General features: G+C 36.6%; 1 protein-coding gene across 1 annotated transcript; it reads right to left on the bottom strand.

The window, feature by feature from the left end:
- Positions 1-14,764: 14,764 nt before the first annotated feature.
- On the bottom strand, positions 14,765-18,436 carry LOC145061593 (bHLH transcription factor RHL1-like). Its single transcript, XM_079009125.1, has 8 exons — positions 18,280-18,436; positions 17,800-18,197; positions 17,634-17,720; positions 17,386-17,556; positions 17,224-17,289; positions 16,415-16,480; positions 16,209-16,277; positions 14,765-15,294 (listed from the first exon to the last, which is right to left on the bottom strand). The coding sequence occupies exons 2-8, from the start codon at positions 18,187-18,189 to the stop codon at positions 14,944-14,946; spliced, it is 1,200 nt and encodes a 399-aa protein (XP_078865251.1). The 5' UTR covers positions 18,190-18,197; positions 18,280-18,436; the 3' UTR covers positions 14,765-14,943.
- Between the last annotated feature and the right edge of the window lie 7,325 nt (positions 18,437-25,761).

The following is a 25,761-nucleotide window of genomic DNA, read 5'->3' as shown; positions in this document are numbered from 1 at the left end:
AATGAATAGCAATGTAGTTTTTTTGCTTGGTTTGTATAGCATATACTGTCATTTCTTCTTATTATAACATTATACATGAAACAAAATTTTCAATAAATTTATTCTAGCTTTCTACTTTTAGTTCTTTCTAGAGCAGTGTACTTTAAAAAGTGTATCCAATTATATTAGTGTCATTTTATTGAAAATAAATTTTAAAACTATAGACAAGTATATTTTTTAAATTTCAATGTCCTAAGAAGAAAGTTGAAATTTGAATGTTGTAATCGAGTAAATTTTCAAAATAGAATGACTTGAAAGAAAATAAACAAGTAAAATCGGTTTTTAATTATTGATTAGTTGGTGTAGTTTAATTATCGAGAAATTTATCAATCCATTTTACATGTTTAGTTTGGCTTAGTAAAAAAAATTAGTAACTCTTTTTTTTTATGTAATGAACATTTTAATTTTATATTCAATCCGGGTTAAATTTTTTATGGGTTTACTAGTTGTATAAATTTTGGAGAAATTAAATATCCTGCTATTTTTTATTTCTACAAATCCTCTTATCCATTTAAATGATGACGTGTGACATATTAATATACTAAAATATCATTAAATAAGTATTAAATGTTACACATGTCACCATTTAATTGGGTAGGAGGATTTGTAGGAACAAAAAGTAGGAGTATATTTAATTTCTCATTTTTAATTAGTTACTAATCTCTTTTATATATGGATTTTGTTTTCTATGTAATTTTTCAATTTTTTTATTGTGAGAAGTCACTAATTTTCTATCTATGCAAATTATTATTATTATTATTATTATTATTATTATTATTATTATTATTATATATATATATATATATATATATATATATATATATATTAAATTTCTTTTCCCTTAGCTACATGAAGTTCCTAGCTTTTTAGCAAAAATGTTCCTTCTTTTATATTAGTTTTGTTATATTGTGCATATTTGTTTTATGGCCATTTTGACACTTTTGGTCCTTACAGTCAAAACTTTTACATTTATTCATAAAAAACACAAAAAAATGACCCGGGGCAAAACCCAGACTTTTAATACTTGCACTTTCTACGTCTGTCATTTTCTTCTTTTGGTATATTTTTTCTATATTGGTCCTCATATTTATTTTTTTTTTGTTTTTTTCTGCCCTCACCAAAGTCAACTAAAACAGTCAAACGTCTATTAATTTATAAACAAAACGACACTCAAATCAGACGCACACGGCCCATGTGGAGCATGGGCAACTTCTTTAGTTATTATTATTATTATTATTATTATTATTATTATTATTATTATTATTATTATTATTTGTAAATATTTGATTAGTCATTAAGATTTCAAATTATGAAAAATATTTTCACTACAACCTGAACACTCTATGGCGACGACAAATTCGGATCCTATCCCTACGACATGTCGTCGCCATAGGGTATGCAGACGACTTGTCGTCAACAAAGAGTTGTCGGCATAGGTCAACATTGTCGTCGGCATAGCTTACCCCTATTGCAAAGACTTGGGGTACAACTTCGTCAAACATATTTTCTGAAAAGAATAATAATGTTTTATTAATTACATGTGGCAATGACATGTCGTCGGGAAGCCTATAGCGACGACATGTCGTCGCTATAGGTTTAAGCTATTACGATGACCTGTTGTCGCTATAGGTTTTTCACAGTTGTCGATTAAAAATACATATAGCGACGGCATATCGTCGAGATTGCCACTGATTGTTTTTTTTAGTTTTACAGATTTTGTACATTACCATTCATACATTTTTAACAAATCCAAAAACATTGCAACATATATTAATTGAAATACATTAACTAGGTATCATTGTTCAAATTTAAAACATCAAATTCAAGTTTAATATTACAATAAGTAGTTAATTAACATTGTTCAAAATACTAAAAAACATCAACCATCATTATCATCATCATCTTCTTCTTCTCCCCCTCCTTCTTCTTCCCATTCTTCTTCCATCCTTTCGGCAAATTGTTGAGAGGTACTTTCTTGTGTTTTAGAGTTAAATAGAAAGTTAGGAAATGGTGGTGGTTGGAAGTTCGGAATACATGCCGCCAATGATGCATTATATTGTTGCAAGTATTCTTACATTTGTTGTGCATCAAATTGAGATTGAGATTGAGTTTGAGATTGGGACGATTTGGAAGTGGAAGGTCATTCATTTGGGATTAAACTGAAGTTTGCGGTTGGTCTCCTACCCACCCCATGAGCATGCCCACATCTCGTCCTAAGGGCACGTTTTAAACATTCTTTCTCGTCTACTTCTCCGCCTTCCCCAACCTCGTTTTGCATTTTCTCATATTCCTCTTGAATTTTCTCCTAAAATAAAGAAAACAATAAACATATGTTCAAGGTTGTCAAGATCGGGATCCTACCTAGGATCGTTTTAGGGTTTGCAAGATCGGGATCGTAAGATCGGGATCAAGATCCTAAGATCCCACAAAATAAAATATAATTTTAATTTATAATATTTAATCATGAAAAATATTTCAAACATTTAATTTTTCGTTCAAAAGTAATAAAAATTTCAAAATATTAGTCATAAGTCACAATGAAAAATGATAATGGTAGATTGGTAAAGGGTAAAAGATATAAAGTGGTAAAAAAAATCCATTTGCAAAAAAAAAAATCAAGTAAAGGTAGGATCAGATCGGATCTCGATCCTACGATCCTACCTACGATCTTACGATCCTACAAGCGATCGTACCCCAAATACGATCCTTTTACGATGCAGATCGTTTTTCATAGCTAGGATCGTACGATCAAGATCGCGATTTTGACAACTATGCATACGATAATTAAAACAAACAACTAAATTTAAAAATTAAAATAATAATAATATTCCTTAAACAAAAAACTATAATTAATAATAATAATATTTAAACAACAGATTCATTTCGTTTATCATGTACTCAATCTTCTTGTGCTCGACTTGTACACCAACCCGAACCTTCTTTGTAGCGTAGTTGTCTCAAACTCTCAATATGTTGCGGCTTGATTCCCATTTTATCCTATACTAAGTGAAAAAACAATAAATATATTTATATAAATGTTAATCACAATTTTAAATAATACTAATATATTTTATTACCTCTAAATAACGTCGTTGAGCATAGGATCTACATCCATGAGCACTTGTGTGTGGAAGTTTCGACCTAGTAACTTTATTTTTGACCGACGTGCGTCTGTATTCAACGGTCAAAAACAACAAATCAATCATTTTGTTCCAAGCTTCGGCGGTCCAATCAATCGGTGGACATCTTCTTGCCCTTTCCACATTATGATATCCACCAACTCTATCAAAAAAAAATTATTTAACACTTGCGCTCTTGCTAAGCTCTTTGCATATTTGCTTGGATACCCGCTCGAAGGGGTTCCCACAAGTTTGTGCCCTGATACCTATTAAGATCAAAATAAGTCTGCAAAAGGAAAAACATGTTTGATTAGTAAGAAAATATTGAATAAGTGTAAAATTCAATACATATAAAATATATTGTATATATGCTTACTTCTAGCTCGGGATATAAATCATCTTTGTACTAGGTAGGAACACGATGCCAAGTATGATAATGCAACGGTACCTATGATCCCACCAGATTTGAGATCAATCTGAAAAACATTTTCCCGTTGTCCCCGACAAATCAATACGTCTGCCCAGAGATATCAATTCTTACAACCAAAGGCTTACGATTGTTATTTTCATACTCATCGTACAAATTTAAGTTTCTCCTTTTGTCACGCACATTCACATTCTTCATTTGTGCTAGATTTACATATGTAATTGGAAATTTAGAAATTTAAAACTTTAATATATCTAATACTTAAATATTTCATGTAACATACAAGATTGACAACCCGATGATACACTGCGTGGGACCCCGTGTGGAGGTCTATCTCTACCGTCTCCTCCACGTCCCCTTGCGACTTTTGACATCTGTTTAACAAATATTATAAATATTCAAAATATATAATAAAGCTACTTATAAATAAACAACATTTGAAAATTTAACAAATATTATAAGTAATCAGGATATATAATAGCTATAATATACCGTCAATCAGATTCATCACTAGAACAATATACATGTACAACATCATCATCACTGTCATATTTTTCATTATTTATTTCTTCATCTGAAGAGTACGTATCACCATCGTCATTGTCATTGTTAATGAATCGTCATTGTTTATTGTAGGAGCAACATTCCTCCTAGCAACCACGCTTGATTCACCAACTTCACCTAAAGTCGTCTACTTAGGCAAGGTGCCTAAGTCGACAACCAAAGTAAAAAATCAGTTGATTAAGTGTCGTTCACGACATCTATATCATTCACAACACTAATACTTGGATAATTCCAAAGTTTTCGATGATGAACCTCTTCCACAACTCTCCAGTTATTGTTTTGAGTAGGATCTTAGAGATACAATACTTGTTTAGCTTGTGTGGCTGAGATGTATTGTTGATCATCATACCACGTTTTACCGATATACCATTCATGACTGATGTCGATAAGAACCATATTATTTCTAGTCTTTAAACGTCCATTACGTAATGACGCATTGAACCATTTACCACGAAAGAGTATAACTAATTTACCATATAAATAATGCAACTCTTTTATCTCCTCTAATTGATGATAGAATGGTGTATCGTCTTTTCTGAATGTAACAACACCACTATTTTGAGTAGTGCGTCGGAGATCACAGCTATTCACGACAAACTGAACACCATTTACTATGCACGCAGTGTATGAATATGCACGCAATGGACTATATGCCAACACCTTTAATTCGTCAGTACAGTCTAATTGGAGAAAATAAATTTGTAAGGAAATATAAGATTGTATGTTTAAGTAATAAATTAGTTTTATATTATAAATATATAACATACTTCCCTTTTCTTTGAACCATGAGGAAATTCCATTTTGAAATCACTTTTAGGAAATTCTGATTTGAATTCACTGAATATGGGACAAAATATTAGAATAGTTAAAATATATTATAACGTTATCGAAAATGTAGTTAATAGATCAAAAACTTACAATTTCTAGTTTCTCATCTCATCCTCATCACAATTGTTTAGTTAACATACTTACCTTTTCTTTTATAGCAACGTACTTTTATTAGTTTGTTTAAAGCATTCTATTTTCAATTCTCCTTCATATTTATAGTATATATAGCATCTTATTTTTTCAATTATAGCATTGTACTTTTAATAATATTTTGTTTTTTTGTTTTATTATAGCGTCGTACTTTTAATAGCAATGTAGTTTTATTATTTTGTTTTATGCTATAACTATCAAATAGAAATGAAAATAAAATGCTTTAATAAACAAGCTAAAAAAATATGTTGCTATTAATAACCTTTGAAGTTTAAATATTTTGTTCGTAATAACCTTTGTTCTTAATAAACTTACTTTTATTAGTTTAAATATTTTTATATTTTGTTTTATGTGACAATAGTCCATTTCGGGTCGAGTCAAAGTCAAACAAAGTCAACGAGTCAAAATCGGGTGACTTAATTAGCCCTTCTATACTAGGGTTTACGTTATGTAATTACTGTTCAACTCACTATTTTAATAAGAAAACATCAATTGGAAAATTCGTGTGTTTGAATTTCCTTAGCCTTGATAATGCTAAACAATGAACCAAAGCGATAAAACACTATGTCACGCTCATCGGGAGTGTGTAGGACACTAAAACATGGCTTAACGAGGTTTATAGATCTTGCGTTGCGAAGCTGGATACTCAAAAAGGTCATAAATAGAACCTCTCTTAAATTTCTTTCACTCTATCTCTCTATATTACAAATCTCTCTCCAAGTATGTCAAATCTCTGCCAAATCTCTCCAAGAATGTGAAATCTCTCCCAAATCTGTCTCCATATGTGAAATCTTTCCAAGTATGTCAAATCTTTCCAAGAATGTGAAATCTCTCCCAAATCTCTCTCCGTATGTGAAATCTCTCCAAGTATGTCAAATCTCTCCAAGAATGTGAAATCTCTCCCAAATCTCTCTCCATATGTGAAATCTCTCCAAGATTGCGAAATCTCTCCCAAAATCTCTCAAAACCCCTTTTGATTTATTTTGATCATTTGGGGCATCCCGGTACTTGGTTTGGTGAGAAAACACTCAAAGAGGGGAGATATTTTGGAAAATAGCCCCACAGGGTCGAAGCCTCTCTATAAGGGCCAAGTCCTCTTGGATCCGAGGCCACAATGATCTAAGTCTGAGGCCCTTGAGCAGCCGCAGTCTTCGAACGCAATGGGGTAGCCGCAACATGCTGACTGCAGCCAGCGAGCCGCAGCAAGCCGACCGCAGCTAGCGAGCCGCAGCAAGCCTACCACAACCAGCGAGCCGCAACAAGCCAACCGCAGCCAGCGAGCTCCCTGCAGTAGTTGCTCGGATCCGCAGCCTCCCCTTCTCCTCGGACCGCGACCCAGCAATGTTCCAGGCTACAGTAACAGCGGCTGTAGCGGCAACTATGTCACAAATCGGCCCTAATGGCAATGGTGGATATGGATCTGGTGCTACACCCTCTAACCAGGGTGACAGTTCGGGGCGCACAAAGGAATGCACCTACAAGGAATTCACAAATGGCAAACCCGATACCTTCAATGGGAGCAGGGGCGTCATCACACTAATGCAGTGGTTCGAAAGGACCGAAGCAGTCTTCGAAATCTGTGCTTGTCCCGAAGTAAGCAAGGTCAAGTTCGTGACATTCACTTTCACCGGTAGGGCTCTCACTTGGTGGAATGGCTGAGTTAAATCACTTACTCCCGCAGTGGCTAACTCCATAAGCTGGGAAGATTTGAAAGCGTTAATGCTAAAGGAGTATTGCCCGAGGGGCGAGATACAAAAACTCGAAGAACTCTGGAACCTCAGAATGTCGGGCACAGATCTTGAAACTTACACTGCCCGGTTCAATGACCTAGCACTCCTCTGTCCATCAATGGTCACTCCAGAGGGGAAAAAGGTGGAATGATACCTTTGGGGACTATCATCCCATATTCAAGATAGTGTACTGGACTCGAAACCTACTACCTTTGAGAGTGCCAGGGAATTGGCACAACAACTTATCGATCACAGGGCCAGCCGTGGTACCATGATCGCCACCACCGACCAAGCAAAAGGAGGAAACAACCAGAAGAAGTTTTGGAACCATAAAAAGAAGCAACCGGCACTGGACCCCGCAAAGAAGCAACAAAATGTTGTTGTCCGTGCTGCCACTACTGCTACCACTCCAACACCACCGAAGCAATATGCTGGAAATCTCCATAAGTGCAACAAGTGCAACTACCACCACAATGGTACTTGTCGGGAAATGCACTGCAAAAGTTGCAACAAGAAAAGGCATACCGCTCGTTTCTGTAAAGCGCCAGCACAACCGAGCAACCAAGTTGTCAATGCAGGGGCAAGCCAAACCTGCTATGGATGTGGTGAAGCAGGACACTTCGGGAGAAACTGCCCCAAGGCACAAACTCCTAATGCTGGTGGTGTCGGGAGGGTCCTGGCAATAGGAAACGGGGAAGCAGTCAAGGATCCTACAGTGGTTACCGGTACGTTCCTCCTCAATAACTCTTATGCATGTGTACTTTTCGATTGTGGGGCATAAAGGAGTTTCGTGAGCCACCAATTCAAACATTTACTTAAGCAAAATCCCCAGTCATTAAAAGATTCATACACCGTAGAAATGGCAAACGGAAAGGTTGAGCGCGCTAATGATATTTACATAGGGTGTACCCTTACTCTAGACAACCATTCGTTCAAAATCGATCTAATGCCAGTCACAATAAAAAGTTTTGACATCATCATTTGTATGGATTGGTTAAGTCCTAATCGTGCTGACATTTTATGTTACGAAAGGGTCGTCCGCCTCCATCTGCCAAATGACGAAACTCTTCTCGTCTACGACGATAAACCCAGTACAAACCTACAAATCATTTCTTGCGTCAAGGCTCAAAAGTATCTCCGAAAGGAATACCATGCCTTCTTAGCCCACGTCGTAGATAAGAATCAAGGGGTAAAGGGTATCAAAGACATTCCGGAAGTGTGCAACTTCCCCAACGTATTCCCAGAAGACCTGCCAGGTGTACCGCTCGCACGACAAGTCGAATTCCAAATCGACTTGGTTCCTGGTGCTACCCCCGTAGCCAAAGCACCATATCACCTCGCACCGAAAGAAATGCAAGAGCTGTCTAGTCAATTGAGCGAACTACAAAGCAAGGGATTCATCAAACCGAGCTTTTCACCCTGGGGAGCACCAGTTATATTTGTGAAAAAGAAGGATGCATGGATCCTTTCGCATGTGCATCGATTATAGGGAGTTAAACAAACTTACCATCAAGAATCGATATCCCCTACCCCGAATCGACGACCTCTTCGACCAACTTCAGGGAGCAAGCTACTTTTCAAAAATTGACTTGAGGTCAGGTTACCATCAACTGCGAGTTCAAGAAGAAGATATCCCCAAGACGGCATTCAGAACTCGCTATGGACACTACAAATTTGTAGTGATGCCATTCGGATTAACAAACGCGCCTGCGGTGTTCATGGATCTGATGAACCGAGTGTTTCGACCCTTCCTAGATAAATTCGTGATCGTGTTCATCGACGATATCTTGGTCTATTCAAGGAGCAAAGAAGAGCACAGGCAACACCTGCGACTAATAATGGAGACTTTAAGAGCCGAGAAGCTTTATGCTAAGTTTTCGAAGTGAGAATTTTGGCTCCGAGAAGTGGGACTCCTTGGCCATGTGGTTAGCAAGAAAGGGATTCACATGGATCCCTCAAAAATCAAGGCGATCGAAAACTGGTCAACACCTACAACGCCAACAGAAATCCGATAATTTTTAGGACTCGCAGGCTACTACCGAAGGTTCATATAGAACTTCTCCAAGATTGCTAAACCCCTTGCCACTTTGACTCAGAAAGGTGTGATGTTCAAGTGGGAAAATAAACAAGAAGACGCCTTCCAAACGTTAAAACAAGCCCTATGCAGCGCGTCGATCTTGTCTCTTCCAGAAGGAACTGATGACTTCGTGGTGTATTGCGATGCTTCAAATCAAGGCCTCGGATGCGTGCTCATGCAGAGAGGGAAGGTCATCGCTTACGCGTCAAGGCAACTTAAAACCCACAAAGTTAATTATAATACCCACGACCTCGAATTGGGGGCAGTAGTATTCGCCTTAAAGATCTGGAGACACTATCTCTACGGCACAAATTGCACCATCTTCACAGATCACAAAAGTCTTCAGCATATTCTCAATCAAAAAGATCTCAACATGAGACAAAGAAGATGGGTAGAACTACTGAACGATTATAAGTGCGAAACCCGCTATCATCCGGGCAAGGCCAATGTTGTAGCCGATGCCCTAAGCAGAAAAGAATATTCAGGTCGCCGGGTGAAGTCATTGACAATGACGATCCATTCGCACCTGTTCACACAAATCAACGAAGCTCAACTTGAAGCCTTGAAACCAGAAAACGTGACAGATGAGGCATTGAGAGGGATGGATAAAAACCTAGAAGTCAAGGAGGACAGAGCTTGCTACCTCATGAACCGGATCTGGACACCGAAGTGCGGTGGGTTTCGAGACGTTGTCATGAATGAAGCACACAAGACACGATATTCCGTCCATCCAGGTTCAGATAAGATGTATCTAGACCTCAAGAAGTTGTACTGGTGGCCGAACATGAAAGCTGAGATTGCTACCTATGTGGGAAAGTGTCTGACTTGCACCAAGGTCAAGGTAGAATACCAGAAGCCATCCGGACTACTACAACAGCCGGATATACCTGAGTAGACGTGGGAACGGATCACCATGGACTTCATAACCAAGCTGCCTAAGACGTCAGGCGGGCTTGACACCATATGCGTAATCGTAGACAAATTGACCAAGTCTGCGCACTTCCTGCCAATAAAGGAAACCGACAAGATGGAGATGTTAACCAGAACGTACATTAAGGACGTTGTGCGACTGCATGGTGTACCAATATCCCTTATCTCCGACCGAGATAGTAGATTCACCTCGCGATTTTGGCAGTCCCTACAGAAATCTTTGCGAACTAGGCTAGACATGAGTACGGCCTACCATCCACAAACCGACGGGCAAAGCGAGCGCACCATAAAGACATTAGAAGACATGTTGAGAGCCTGTGTGATAGATTTTGGTAAGACATGGGATACCCATTTACCGCTTATCGAATTCTCCTATAATAATAGCTATCACACTAGCATTAAAGTCGCTCCATTCGAGGCTCTCTACGGTCGCAAGTGCAGATCACCCCTGTGTTAGGCCGAAGTGGGGGACACCCAGCTGGTTAAGGGGCAAGTCCCTAACAGCGCCCTCACTGGTCCTGAAATCATAACGGAGACCGCGGAAAAGATAGTCCAAATTCGAGAAAGATTGAAGGCGTCTCGTGATCGACAAAAGAGTTATGCAGACAAACGACGCAAACCCTTGGAATTCCAAGTGGGCGACCGAGTACTACTAAAAGTTTCCCCTTGGAAAGGAATGATACAATTCGGCAAGCGAGGGAAACTGAATCCAAGGTACATTGGGCCATTCGAAATCCTTGCCAAGATTGGACCAGTGGCATACAAACTTCGGTTGCCTCAAGAACTTGATAAAGTACATCCTACATTTCATGTATTAAACCTAAAGAAGTGTCTGTCTGACGAAACACTCGTAATACCACTCGACGAAAACGAAGTTAACGAAAATCTCCACTTCGTGGAGGAACCAGTCGAAATCATGGATCGAGAGATCAAAAGAATGAAACAAAGTCGTATTCCCATTGTGAAGGTTCGTTGGAATGCAAAACGAGGACCTGAGTTCACCTGGGAACGCGAGGATCAAATGAAACAAAAATACCCACATCTCTTCCCAAACTCTTGATGTGCCAGTCAGAATGTAAATTTCGGGACGAAATTCCCTCTAACGGGGGGATGATGTGACAATAGTCAATTTCGGGTCGAGTCAAAGTCAAACAAACTCAACGAGTCAAAACCGGGTGACTCAATTGGCCCTTGTATACTAGGGTTTACGTTATGTAATTACTGTTCAACTCACTATTTTAATAAGAAAACATCAATTGGAAAATTTGTGTGTTTGAATTTCCTTAGCCTTGATAATGCTAAACAATGAACCAAAGCGATAAAACACTATTTCATACTCATCGGGAGTGTGTAGGACACTAAAACATGGCTTAACGGGGTTTACGGATCTTGCATTGCGAAGTCGGATACTCAAAAAGGTCATAAATAAAACCTCTCTTAAATCTCTTTCACTCTATCTCTCTATATTACAAATCTCTCTCCAAGTATGTCAAATCTCTCCCAAATCTCTCCAAGAATGTGAAATCTCTCCCAAATCTCTCCAAGAATGTGAAATCTCTCCCAAATCTCTCTCCGTATGTGAAATCTCTCCAAGTATGTCAAATCTCTCCCAAATCTCTCCAAGAATGTGAAATCTCTCTCCATATGTGAATCTCTCCAAGATTGTGAAATCTCTCCCAAAATCTCTCAAAACCCCTTTCAATTTATTTTGATCATTTGGGGCATCCCGGTATTTGGTTTGGTGAGAAAACACTCAAAGAGGGGAGATATTTTGGAAAATAGCCCCACAGGGCCGAAGCCTCTCTATAGGGGCCAAGTCCTCTTGGATCCGAGGCCACAATGATCTGAGTCCGAGGCCCTTGAGCAGCCGCAGTCTTCGGACAGCAATGGGGTAGCCGCAGCAAGCCGACCGCAGCCAGCGAGCCGCAGCAAGCCAACCGCAGCCAGCGAGCCCCCTGCAGTAGTAGCTCGGATCTGCAGCCTCCTCTTCTCCTGGGACCGCAACCATGCGACTAAGCCATTCCGGTTTTAGACTGCTGATGAACGAGACTTTGCCCTGAACTTCGGATTTCAGCACTTTCTACCCGATTTTCAACATTTTTAACATTTTAAGCCCGTTTTTAATTATTTTAACCTGAGATTTTCTCCAAAAATCATATTTTAACATATAAGACCCTATATATTCATAATTTAGACATATTTTTATGGAAATATTTATTTAAGAATAAAATCTATTAAGTGAGATCTTGAGGTGAAGTGTAGATCTTGCCATAATATATGACACAAACAACCACCCCATGCCCATTCCTTTGACCAGCTATTGTACTCCCCACTACTCCTAGTCACCTTAAGGCACTACCCCACTCCTTTCCCAGCAAACCCACGTCCAAATGAGCTGGGGAACTCTCTTTCACTCTTCACTTCACTCATTTTCCTCATTTCCTCCAAGTATCAAACATCACTTTTCTCTCAAATCCTCTCACTCCAATTTCGAGATTTAAGGGTTGATCATCAAACTTTCTCACATCTTTGGTAAGTTTCATCATTCTCCTTATGGTTATTACATTCCATTTTACTCAAAATCATAGATTGCTTACACAAACATCATCACATTCATGTTAGATCTTCGAATCCTCAAGTGATCCTTCAAGTGTTCTTGAGTTGAACACTTCTCATATTCAACATTCACCCACTGAAATCACTCAAGGTGAGTTCATACCCTTGTATTTTCATGTTTTCTTAAGTTTTAAGGGGGGGGGGGGGGAATACAAGTTAAAACACCAAGAACATAACTAAGCTTTTCTAACAGCTTTCATCAGAAAATTTGGACTCCATTCACGGACTATTTCGGACAACTTAAACATTTTAGTTTTCAAAACTGTATTAGGTGCAAATAGTTCAAGTTCTTACCTTTAAAATGACTACTTGCACATCTACATACGATTTTTGTACAATTTATGGTGATTATTACAAAACTGCCTATCATTTCAAACATCAATCCGGACCAGTCTGTGATTATGGACTTGTTCACACAAGTTAGAGGTCACGAAAAATCATGAGAAAAATTATAGAGAAACTAGACTCATTTTCCAAACTCTTAGAATTTTTGGATTCTGATTTGGACCTTTGATGATTTTTCTACAAATTTTCTAAGAACAGGGATAGAAAATGTTATCAATAGAAAAATACTATCAATTTTTATTTCACCTTGTAACATGTTGAGCAATGTGTATATCTTTATGTGATTATATGTTATTGCAATATATGACATTATTGTCGTAGTATGTAGACATACACCAGTTAACAAATGGAGTTTGCTAGATAAAGCATAGAAATAACGATTTGTTATAATCAAAGCACATCTATTACATACAAACATTGAATAAACTATGTTAAATATAGTTTATGTATATTACCACTTTTACCCTTGTTTTGATAAACTATAATATGTATATTTTATGATATATCACATAAATCACTCATACAAAAAGGGTACATTTATACAAAAAGGTATTTCCAATACATTACGCGTGAATTCGTTAATGACTTTTGTGAGACATTCGCTTCACCTTACCAATAAGTTCTGTATTGTAACCAGAGTCTCTTGGAGGGAGAGCGTGATAATTGTATATAGATCTATATTGGGATTGACAAACCCACACCTGAGCTGCTTGCAACAGCTAGACCGGCAGGTCTGTGGTGACAAATGTCATAACAGTTCCGACGCCTGAAGAACGTCGTTTCAGGCCAACTAGGTCATAATATGGTTATAATAGCTCACATTAAGTATTAATCAACATAGAATTTACGGGGAATTCATGTAGATCAAACGAGTTTACGTAGATTTAAACTTGCATTATTTTATCATAAGTATAACAAATTACTTGTACACCTCGGTTTTTGGGTTTTAAGACTACTTTTACATATTAAGGAAAATATTGGATTTTTCTGGAACAAACACTACTTTTACAAGAAAAAGCTTTTCATAAACTGTCTACAAATGCTTATGAACTCACCAACCTTTGTGTTGACACTTTTTCAAACAACTTGTATTCTCAGGAAATCACTAAACAGGTAACCAAGTGCTTTTGAGGATGGGACGTTAAGACGTCAAACATTTCACATTTTGTTAACATATTGTAATTGATTTGGAAACATGTAATTCATACAATGATGTAACTTTTTCAATTATATATATATGTTGGTTGTGTTTGCTTAAATCACTATTGTAATTGTTGTTATGATGCTATACATGAAGTCATCCTCCCCCGGACGTTTCCGCCATCCTTAGTTTGGGGGTGTGACATTTTATGTTGCTATTAATAACATGTGTTCTTAATAAACATACTTTTCTTAATAAACATACTTTTAAAGCACATGGTAGAAGAGAAAATGAGAGAGAAAGCAGATAGATGATGAAGTGGGTTAGTGAAACCAATTAAACAAAAGAGTTGTATCTTGGAGATACATGCAGTAACTCTATTGCTAATTAAGATTTTATCTTGGTTGTTTTTGATTTTTTTTAATTGAATAAGTTGAGTGGGTTGAAAAAGATAGAATTTTCGTGTATTATGTGTTGAGAAATATGAAGAAAAATGAAAAAGAAAAACTGATGTGACAGTGGGTTGAGTGAGTTGCGAGAGAATAACTCCATGCTCCGTGAGAACCGCCAATTAGGGAAAAAAAATAGTAGGACCAAAATGCAATTTTGGCCAAACCACACGGACCAAATTTATTATCGTTAATCGACTTCATTTTTTACGTTATCTTAATGAAAATAAATTACTTTTTTTGTTAAGCAACTTGATTCAACAAACCGACTATTTTGATATATGTAATGGGATTTTTTTTGGCTTTTAAGTTAACATTAATCAATTAATTAAAGATCTTGCTCAATGTCTGTCCAAAACAATGTCTCAAATGCACTTAGAAAATGATTACGCATAAATTCAAAAGACCCCACAAAACACAAGTTTGGTAGAGAGTTGACAGACGGTCGCCGAAGTCATGTTTTTTTTTTTTTTTTTCCAAAGTTGACTGGGTTGTCATCAAAAGTTAACGCCGGTGAATATCACGGCTTCAAGATGGAGGTGGATTCTTTGATGGAGACACCTCTGGTGGCAGTATTCCGTTCGCCGATTGAGCAGTCAACACAGAAACATTGGGAGAGGAAGGCCCACCACCAAGTAACTGGTGGTTGTTCCTTGAGGAAGCAGGGTGGCAGGTGGCGGTGGAGATAGCAGTTGCTAGAGAAATCGGCATGAGACAAAGACCTTTCCCTTGTAAGTACTGCATGGCTGACCCCATATCCTCCTCCATCAGTTTCACCACCTTATTCTCCGCCACCGTCATTGTGTCATTGTTTGAAGACGATGTTCCATTGTTGCTTCGTCCCGCAGCAGCACCTCCTTCTAAAGCGTCACGACCTCCCTGTAAAAGCATAAAAATACACGTCAATGTTTTGCATGGGGATACAAATGTAATTTTGCAAAAGAGGGTGGGGTGGGGTGGGGTAGGGGGCGGTGGTGGAACTGGGAAAGTAAGCACGCGTGCTGGCTTCTTTCTGTGTGTCGTTTATTTGGTATGGAGAAAAGTGTGGGTTTGATAAGGATTGGTTTTTTAAGGTCGATTCTTGTCTTTAGCTTTCTATTTATAGCAGTTTAAAATCAAACCCTAGATACAACAAAATCAACGCAAACCTACCCCTAAAATATTATTATAAACCCTAAAAGTGAAGAAAAATAAAAATTATATGCCCTTTTGCCTATTTGATCAAGAAGTGTTATAATGGTAAAAAGTTTACATAGTCTTTTTCCAATTGAAGTTGATAATTAGATAAAGTACGTAATATAATAATATATCTTTTGATTAGTTTCAGTTGTATTATTAACCTTTTTCGTATGCATAATCATTATTCAAAAAATGTTCTACTTACCTTGTTTGGTAACTTGCTTATCAATTTAGATGGTAAAATATTGTTGACGTGCCATTTATACCTAGTGATGCATGACAGTAGGAGTTTTACTAAATGAAATAGTTATATCGGTATACAATATACAAGATACATACATTTTCTATTCATACACTCGTTTTAATAAATAAACAGCTTGTGTTAATATTTTAATATTTATTTTTACTAAACGTAAACATCTACTAACTTATTGTAACCCTCTGTCCCTCGACATTTTTGTCTACATCGGTATATATATACAATAAGTGAAATAATTTACTAAAAAGAAAATTAATGAGCTATATATGACAAATTAAAGTATCCTATGTTAGATCATTACTCATTAAATAATTTTCAAAATTATGATCAAAGCGTTAAAAATTAAAGATATAACCTCTGTGGAGATGTCAGCTACAAGAGGGGCAACAGCAGCAGGACCTCCCAATCTACTCATGCTTAGTACCTAATCCAAAATGCTTAATTAGTATTTCTGTAGAGTTTATATATATATATATATATATATATATATATATATATATATATATATATATATATATATATATATAGAGAGAGAGAGAGAGAGAGAGAGAGAGAGAATACTTTGACTTGGAGCTGGAGGAATTTTACATAGTCTATGATCTCATCTAGCATTGAAGCCTTGTCTGTCTGTCATTCCACAACCCATATTATCAAAATATCCATCAATAAAAAAATAGTTATTAGAGATAATAATAACATATATTCATAATTATATTGCTTTTGACTTCAATTATTTATAAAGTTCTACATTGCTAACGAAGATCTTATTGAGTTCAAAACCTAACACTTACATTTAAGTTAAAAAATAAATAAATAAAAAAAACTTACATTTAAGTAAATAATACACATAATAACAATTCCAAACGATAAAATAAAAAGTTAAAAATTTTCACGCAAAATAAAAGATGTCTTTTTTGCATTAGAGTATTTTGAGAAAACTCATATTTAAAGAAAGAAAAAAAATAAGACGACTTTGACTTTATGTGTTAAATTATCAAGAAAATGTTTCCACTATATATACCTGTTCGTGAAATTATTTATTTATAAACGAAACACTATAATACAGAATAGATGATTTTAGGGTTATAATGGTAATTGGCGACAAAACCAACCCCCTCCCCAAATCCGACTATGATTCGGAACCTACTCCCGGATTTTCTGCCTTCCACCTTCAATTTCAAGTACACACGAAATCATATTTAAGAAATTCCACACGCGCACTTATCACGCGATCTCTTATTGGTTAATAATCATTCCTTTGTATGTAGTACGTGTGAGTGTACTGCAACTGATACTCACCGCCGGCTACCGCTCATTACCGGTCGCCGGTGAATACAAAATTAAAGATGCTGATACTTTAATAGTCATACCTTGTTAGCATTTGGGACAAGTTCTTGTAACGATTTCATCCTCTCTGCAATCCTCTCGCGCCTTAACTGCCATAATTTCCGATCAAAATAAGATATACAAAATGGAAGTACGAGAAAAAGAGAGGGCGATTAATGAGTGTTTGATTATTTGTTTTTTTTTACTCTTTCGGCTATGCTGTGTGGGTCGGTTGCTTGTCCTCTTCTAGCTCTAATTCTTTGTCGTGGCTGCGTCGGTGGTCCACTGCCGCCACCTCCTGCGGCGGCTACACCACCGGAGGTCGGTCCTTGATTAGTCAAGGATGCTGTCGTCCCCTGTGAGCCAAAGCTCTGGGCCTGCGTTGGTGATTATGGAAATATCATATCATGAAAAGATAAAGTAAAGCGGGAAATACACATACACGAACACTCACCGGCGGGAAATGGAAGTCCTGGGTTTGATTGGATTGGAGAGATCCGGCAAACCCATTAAAGAGAGTTTGAATCGAATTATCTCCACTCTATACATAATTCAATTATTCATCATAAAAATCGGAGAATAATATATTAATTTACAATAAATCTCCGGAAAACAGTTACCGGAGATTTGAACGATGAAGCATCAATGATATCATTTTCAAAAAGCCCAGAATCACCGGCGCCGGTTAAGCCTCGAGAGAGCAACCACTGCTGTTGAAGAAGCAGCGATTTCACAGCAGAAGATGGATTACCTGCTCCACCGGTTCCGGCGCTGATCTGATGTTGCCGGAGTTTTGATGCTAGAAAAGATGATTGGTCATCAAAGTGGTCCACGTCCCATGGAAAGACTGGTTTGTTCTGACCGGCACCGCCTCCGCCGCCAGTTCCGGTGGATATTTCCGGCCAAGAAACTCCTGACTGGAGACCACAAAGCATTTGCTCTAGGAAATCTTCATGAGAGGATGTGTGATCGTAGCTGTTGGTAACGTTTTGGAGGTCTTGAAGAGACATTTTAGTTTCTACAGAAAAACACACACATAAGCACACACTAAACCCTCGATTCATAAACAATATAAACATATACGCATTAACGGCACATACCTTGGTAAATGTGAGATTTATGAGTAATTTCGGAAATATATTTCGAGTTACGATGGTGATGGAGAAGAAGAAAAAACAAGTATTTACAACATTAAAGGATATTTGTGTGGAATGTTTCTCAATGGCATAAGCTCTCTCTTCCTCTAGTTTCATCCTCAAGAGTATATATAAAGGCCAATGAAGTATCCATTTCTTTTCCAATTCGACCATGTTAGTGAGTTTTTGTTGTTTTGTTGTTTTTTTTCTATATTTTTTTTGTTCTCTTTAATTTTATTAATTTATTATTATTATATGTAAGCTTTTTTATCCAATATGAAAATATCATACATAAAAGTTTTAAGAACAAACAAACTTATATTTTTCAATATGAAATTGCATTTGTAGTGTAAATATAAAAAAATAAGTTTTAATTTTATTAAATAATAAGAATAACTAGGGAAGAATCCCGTGTTGTGGGGTTGGATACACACTTATGGTTAAATAAATGCAAGAAATAGCAATGAACTTTCATACATATGTTTATTATATTTATGGCATATCCTACTTTAATGAAATCTACCATATTATAGTAAGTTTATGTGGTAATTTCAAGGTATAATGTCTTAATAAGATAAAAACTAAAAGTACAATGCTATAAAAAAATATGTCATATCGATTCCATATTTTTACTATTTTCTCCTCATAATGTGGCACCGGTTGCTCTATGCATAAAGTATCTCGTTGACACTAACACCAATTTCATCCCGTAGAGGTGGTGAGCCCGTATCTCTATATTAAAAAAATGTATTAAAATATGTGAGCTTGTATTCAAAGAAAAAATATCAAAATAATACTTGTCGAAGTACAAAAAATAACCTCCTGTTCTAAGTAATTTGTCCAATTCCAGGAGTAAAATCCCATATATATATTGCCCTATAAGAAAAAAAAAATACAACTGTATACATTATGTGGGATCAAAAAATGATTAAATTTCATGATTCTATCTTTCAATTACTTACTTTTTTTAAAATAGTTATAAAATTTTGGAAACAAAAGTTGAAAGAATCAGATAAATGGAGCTTTTATATATTCAAGATTTTCATATGCTAACCTTCAGTTACGGATGTGGGGATCCCCCAACAAATATCTTTTTGTTTTATAATCCCTAGAATCACTAGAGCCTTTGGGAATGGTTCTTTTGATTTCCATCTATGCAAATATACATTCAAAAACTATGTATTATTAGAATGAGTAGAATGTCTTCAAGAACACAAACACTTTTATAAAGTATGGAACTTGATTCATATTTGATCTCCAAAAACTTTCTTAAACTGGAGAGGTCCTAAAGAAGAACATTTCAGTAACTACATGATTCGACTATTCGAGTCATAACCAATTGGGGAAAATCGACCAAGCAATAACGTAAATGTGATTAAACAATACAAACTAATAGTTTGTTGTTCTTAGAATATTTGTTGTCGTATAAGAAAATACTCTCACATTATAGATAATCTTAGTGAAGATTGAATTGCCATGCAACTTCAATGTAGGTATCAGTTTCTTTCTCTAGAGAACAATGTAAACTGGAATTCAAGTGTAAAAATTGACAGACTTTACTATAGGTTCTACTGTATGAACAAAACATATATAGTGTTAATATACCGCAATTAACTCACCTTTTTCCATTTATGATATGTGTCTCATCAATTATACTGTCAACGACGGAAGGATCTGCATATGTGATGAACCCAAAACCCCTAGGCCGACCAGTTTGTCGATCTTTCATGATAACCGCCTCTGTAATGTCTCCATACTTACCGAATTACTTAACAAAAGTGTCTATATACATGCAACCATAAAGAAATTAGATGATGTATAGAAAGTGTAGTAATAAAAAAATATATATATATGCGTATAGGTAACAGGAAATTGTGTTCACCGGAAGGGGAGAACCGGATATGTCACACCCCAAAACCGGAACGGCGGAAACGTTCTGGGGTGGATGACGTCATGTCAAGTATCACAGCACATGCATTATAGTAATCAAAGTACAACAAAACATTGCATTAATAGTAATAGTTTTACATGATTTACATTACAATACAACAAAGTAATACAAGCAAATATAATAAGTACAGCGAGGTACTAAGCCATCTTCATCAACAGCTTCGGGAATGTGCATGTCTAATGCTGACCTGAGAATACAAGTTATTTGAAAAGCAAGTACCAGCATTTTTACAAATGCTGGTGAGTTCATAAGTATTTAGTGACATTTATCCAAATAACTTTATAAAGTAGTAGTTTAAGTGTTTACTGTGTATTAGAGTTCTTTCCAGAAAATCCTATATTTTCTTTAATAAAGCAGCCTTCTACCAAGATTGGTCAGTGTTATGTGGCAAAAAGTGGTTTTCCCTTAATTGCTATCATTATCAAAATACTGAATTTGTTTATTAAAGAAAGCAAGAGACAACAGGGAAATAACATAGGCCTCAGCAGTGAGGACTGTTGACTAAAGCAAAAGAATCATAGACTCCAGGAGAGTATCGAACTAACGACACGCCTGGTTCAGTCTAACAAGTAGAGACTCAGACCCCAGAAGGTACCAAATGAAAGGTACAGCTGGTAAGGTCTAAAACAGTGAAAAACAGACCCCAGACAGTATGAAATGAAAGATACGTCTTATAAGGTCAAAACAGAGAAAACAGACCCCAGACAGTATCAAATGAAAGATACGTCTTGTAAAGTCAAAACAGTGTGACTCTGAAAATGAATTACCAACATACAGTGTAAACTGTCGGTGAAATACCGTTACCTTAAGGCCAATGAATTATAAGGTAACCCGGGATACTCGTAACCATACTGACTAGAGTACCAGACGCCCTACAAGCGTCTAAAATATGACATTTGTCACCCGTTGGCTTGGTAGACCGGGACTGTAGCTAGCAGTCTGGGTGCGGGGGTGTCAATCACGTATAGATCTATACACACAATGTCCGCTCTCCCTACAGGAGACTTTGGTTACCAACTAGACGACGGAGAAGGCCGTGTCCTGAAGATGCATCCCAAATAGTGGGTAGAGACTTCCAAATAGTGGGTAATGTGTAAGTGCTGAACTAGAGGTAGAGACTTCCAAATAGTGGGTAGTGTGTTTCTAATGTAAGTGTAGACTAGAGGTAGAGACTCTTAACTAAACTGACTAGAGATTCATGTATGTCCATACTCATATACATAATATATAACTAATGAATCAAACGACCTTCGGACGGCCATCCGATCCCACCAGACCACATCTCAACGAAGAAAAGAAAATAGGGCGGACGAGCCTTCCTAAGTCTTTCAATCATTACTTATATGTACCTATATAAGCACAGACATACATCTAACTACGACAGTGTGTGTATCAAGTAGAAGTGACTCTTGTGAAGTAGGAGTGTCTAACAAGTGAAGTAGGAGCGGTCGCAAGTGAAGTAGGAGTGTCGAACAAGTATAAGCGTATCACGAAGTAGAGACGTCAATAAGTGAAGTAAGAGCGTCTATCAGGTATAAGCGACTACAAGTATAAGCGATATAGAGACAATAACTGGTATAAGCGTATCACGAAGGGAATGCATTATCAAGTAGGAGTTTTAAATAAGTAAAAGCGAAGCAGCGGTAACAAACCAGTAAAAGTATACAACGTGAAATTGAACTTTGATGAAAACCTTGGAAAAACCTTTATACTCAGGAAAACTCGCATTTGGTATTCTTTGATAAAATAAGTGTGAAAACCTTTAGAAATCTTTGGAATCTTTCATAAACCAGTTTAAAATGAATTTAGGTAAAACAGTATAAGTAAGAGTTTTGAAACAATTGAAATCCCTTTTGAAAACCATTATAGTGTCCTACTCGGTAAAACAGTGTAAAGTGTGGTAAAACCTTGTGCATGCGAGTTATCAATGACATGTGATTGATATGATAATTGGCATGTTTAACTTGTATTCCCCCCTATAAAACATGTGAAAACATTTAAAAGGTTCATTCAGGGGTATGAACTCACCTAGTGTAAGTAGGTCCGACGAAGGTGCCGTTTGGGTGTTCGGTGTCACGTAACGACTCGAACACACTCAATGACCTATTTAACATATGATAACATATGTTCACATACAATTAGTATATTTAATACTAATTAAACAAATATACGCACTCAAAGGAGCGGAAAACACTTTGGTTAAGTGTTTGGGTGTCCCGGGTAGCGTCTAGAGGTGTGTATGACTTAGGAATGGAGTTTACTCTCCGAGAGTAAACCCTTATCACTTAGTTTACGGCCCAGGGACTACTCACCATGAGTTTACGACCGTAAACTCATGGTGAAGGGTTCTAGTGTGTTTAAGGCTTCTAGCTTGTTCATGGAATTATTCTAGGTCCAATTCCAAAAGGCATGAGTGGGTTTAGGGTCTTTAAGGGCACTATAATGGAGTTTACGGCCCAGTGACAACTCCTAAGGGAGTTTACGGCCATAAACTCTCATTTCTTGAGTTTATTGAAGTTTCAAGCCCCTAATACCTTCCTAGCATTTTATAGAAATAGTCTAAGGCCATTTGGGGGGCAAAAACCACATTTTTGGCTTGGTTTGGGGAGTTTACAGCCTTGACACATGTCTGGGCTGTAAACTCCTTTTCATCCTTCCATTCCTTGTGTTTAAATGGTTTAAACCCAAAATGATAAGCCCCTAATTTATGTATTAAGTCCAAGGGTGTTTTAGGAGTGTTTTGGGACATTTAGACAAGGTTTAGAGGTGTTTACGGCCTTGGCATATACCTGAGCCGTAAACTCCCTTTTATGTCCCATTTTTTTGTTTTAATTGATCAAACACTCCTAGGCTAAATCCTCAATTTATTTCCAATCTTTTAGGGACAATTTAGGGTCTTTTTGGCCTCATTTAAGGTGTTTACGGCCTAAGGAGGAGCTTAGTCCGTAAACTCCTCTTCCATAGCTTCTAAGTCTGATTTTTGGGCTATAAACACAAATCATAATGTTTAGAATAAGCTAGGGTAAGCGGACTTACGATTTAGAAGCGTTTGGTTGCGGATTCGGGGCGAAAAACTAGTCTAGAGAGAGAGTATAGAGAGAGAGGGTGGAAAAGCTACAAATGGAGTTTACTCCCCCTTATATATGGGTGGGAGTTGGAGCTCAGTGGAATTCTACCCGATACTGTCGTTATACGGGGCTTTTGGTTGCACCCGATTTAGTGGTCGTAATAATAAAAACTAACTTTTCCAACTAAATGGAAATGTGTAATACAAGTTTTTATTTTCTTTTATCATGACTTAACGACATAAATAAATGAAACATTTGGGATGTTTATTAAATTGACGACCTCTAATTAACGGAACTTTTATAAACTGGAATATTCCGTTAACGGGAACGGGGAAATGTAACGGAACAACTTGGGTTGTCACAGGATAACATTGACAACTGATCCATGGTAAGAAAGGCTATTCTGATAAGTTTATGTAATAGCTTCTTCTGTTTTTGAGTTAGCCTGAGATGCAATAAGTAAGTCATTAATCATCAATATGAAATCTCTTGTTACCTTCCGATTTGATATCCTAGGGCCTTTTGTAGTCATTCGACTATTAAACATGCGTTTGTTTCTCTTTTTAGGTGTTTAATAACAATATTAGGTGTCGGGAATTTTGTAAAGATGACTCAAAAGAACATCTTTTCGGAGCCAAAAATATCATCTTCCTCATCATCAAGATCTCCAAAACTCCTCTTAGTGACTGCAGTGGCGTTACAAAAGTTGAACATAAAACAAAAGAAAAGTTACATGATAATAAATCAATAAACAAAACTCAACTGGTTGTAAATTTGATAATTGATCATAACTTGTGCTTCTTGTGTGGTCGGTTCCAAGAAAATCATCATCCTATGATTGTAGTTAATCAGAATCAATAAATAAAACGCATACAAATCGCTTTCCTCAAGTTCTTCATTGTCAATCGGAATCATAGGATCGGTGCTATAGAGCTGCACTTTGCGTAATTACATTTGAATCGCAGGTTGGAAGCCACCCCTGTACTGTCTGCTAGTAGGCACCGTCACCATCTGCCCCTACGTAGGGAATCAAATCCCAAAATAGAAACCAAAATAATTTTGGTTCCAAGCAACACATCTTTTTCATTAACTGGACAACAACACATAAAAGCAGAAAAAAGAATGGAGACGTGTCACTCATGGAAGAATTCGATTGAAAAATACATGAGAAATTAGGATAATTTTTGTGCAAAGAGATGAATAACATACCAAAACGCCAATGGGAAATTGGAACAGGTGATCGGCCTTGCTAAAATATCCACTCAAATTTGAACTATTGAACTATCGACCTGGTGAAGATGACTGAGTTCGTTCATGATACATTAGTGGTGTTAAAGAAGAAGGGCAAGTGGAAGCCGGCAAGGGGATTTCCTTTTCAGGCGAGTGAATTTCGATGAAGTAATCATAAAAGGAGAAGGAGTCATCACCAGTATCGACAGCTCCGACCCGGTGTTCGATTGAAATGAGCGAAGCGTGATGCTAGATGATATATATATATATATATATATATATATATATATATATATATATATATATATATAATGAGTTCATACCTTGGTTTCAAACTAGATCGTGTTTTACAGAAAAACCTTCATAAAACCTAGCTATGGCAGCTAGGGAAAAGAATCCTAGGTGTTGACGGGCATTCTCTGGTTTAGCAAAAGTAGCACCCTTCCTCCTCCTTCGAATAATCAATCTGACACAGACACAAGAAGAAATCAAAAACCAAAAAACTCATACGTACGTGCATCCCTAAAACATCATAACTGATAAAAGATCTAAGTGGGTCACTACAGGCTCCCATCTTAGATAGAAGGGATGTGGATACGTTTAGAGAGAATGGGTTGATTGAGAAGATAAGCAGTCAAAGAAATAAAACATGAGGCGGTGAGTTGAGGCGGTGGAGTTTTTGCTGTGCGTATCTAATTGGTAGCAGCTGGAGGTGGGAGCAGGGAACAACACGTATCAAATATATATAACAAAACAAACGTAGCAAAAAAAATCCAACAGCCAATCAGAAGCTAGAATTGTTCATCATGCAGTTTAGATTTAGTGTATATATATATATATATATATATATATATATATATATATATATATATATAGTAAACAAAAGAAAAGAAAAAACAATAAACAAAACAAAAAGGGAAAAAAATATATCAAATCAAAAGGTAAATGATTAACTAGATTGAGGTTATGAGGTAAAAGAAAGTAAAGATATATTTATAGCACAACTCTATCTAAATAACTAAACTAAACATATTTGCAAGGTTGTCATTATCCATATAGTTTACCCCTTATAATTTAAGATTAATGCATTATATGAGTTCATTTAAATATATATATATATATATATATATATATATATATATATATATATAATTCTAAACATTTAAGAAATTTGAATTTATAGGAGAAAAAATATAT

The sequence above is a fragment of the Lactuca serriola genome, chromosome 7, assembly GCF_051521515.1.
Source record: "Lactuca serriola cultivar US96UC23 chromosome 7, Lser_US96UC23_V15, whole genome shotgun sequence".
NCBI lineage: Eukaryota > Viridiplantae > Streptophyta > Magnoliopsida > Asterales > Asteraceae > Lactuca > Lactuca serriola.
The sequence above is the reverse complement of the archived record's forward strand: the minus strand, read 5'-3'. Positions and strand labels throughout refer to the sequence as shown.

Coding starts and splice junctions, on each gene's coding strand:
- LOC145061593 (XM_079009125.1), bottom strand. CDS start 18,189: ATGTCTCTTCAAGACCTCCAAAACGTTACCAACAGCTACGATCACACA. Junction 17,557..17,633: donor AGGACTTCCATTTCCCGCCG/GTGAGTGTTCGT, acceptor TCACCAACGCAG/GCCCAGAGCTTTGGCTCACA. Junction 16,481..17,223: donor TTGTCCCAAATGCTAACAAG/GTATGACTATTA, acceptor GTGGAATGACAG/ACAGACAAGGCTTCAATGCT.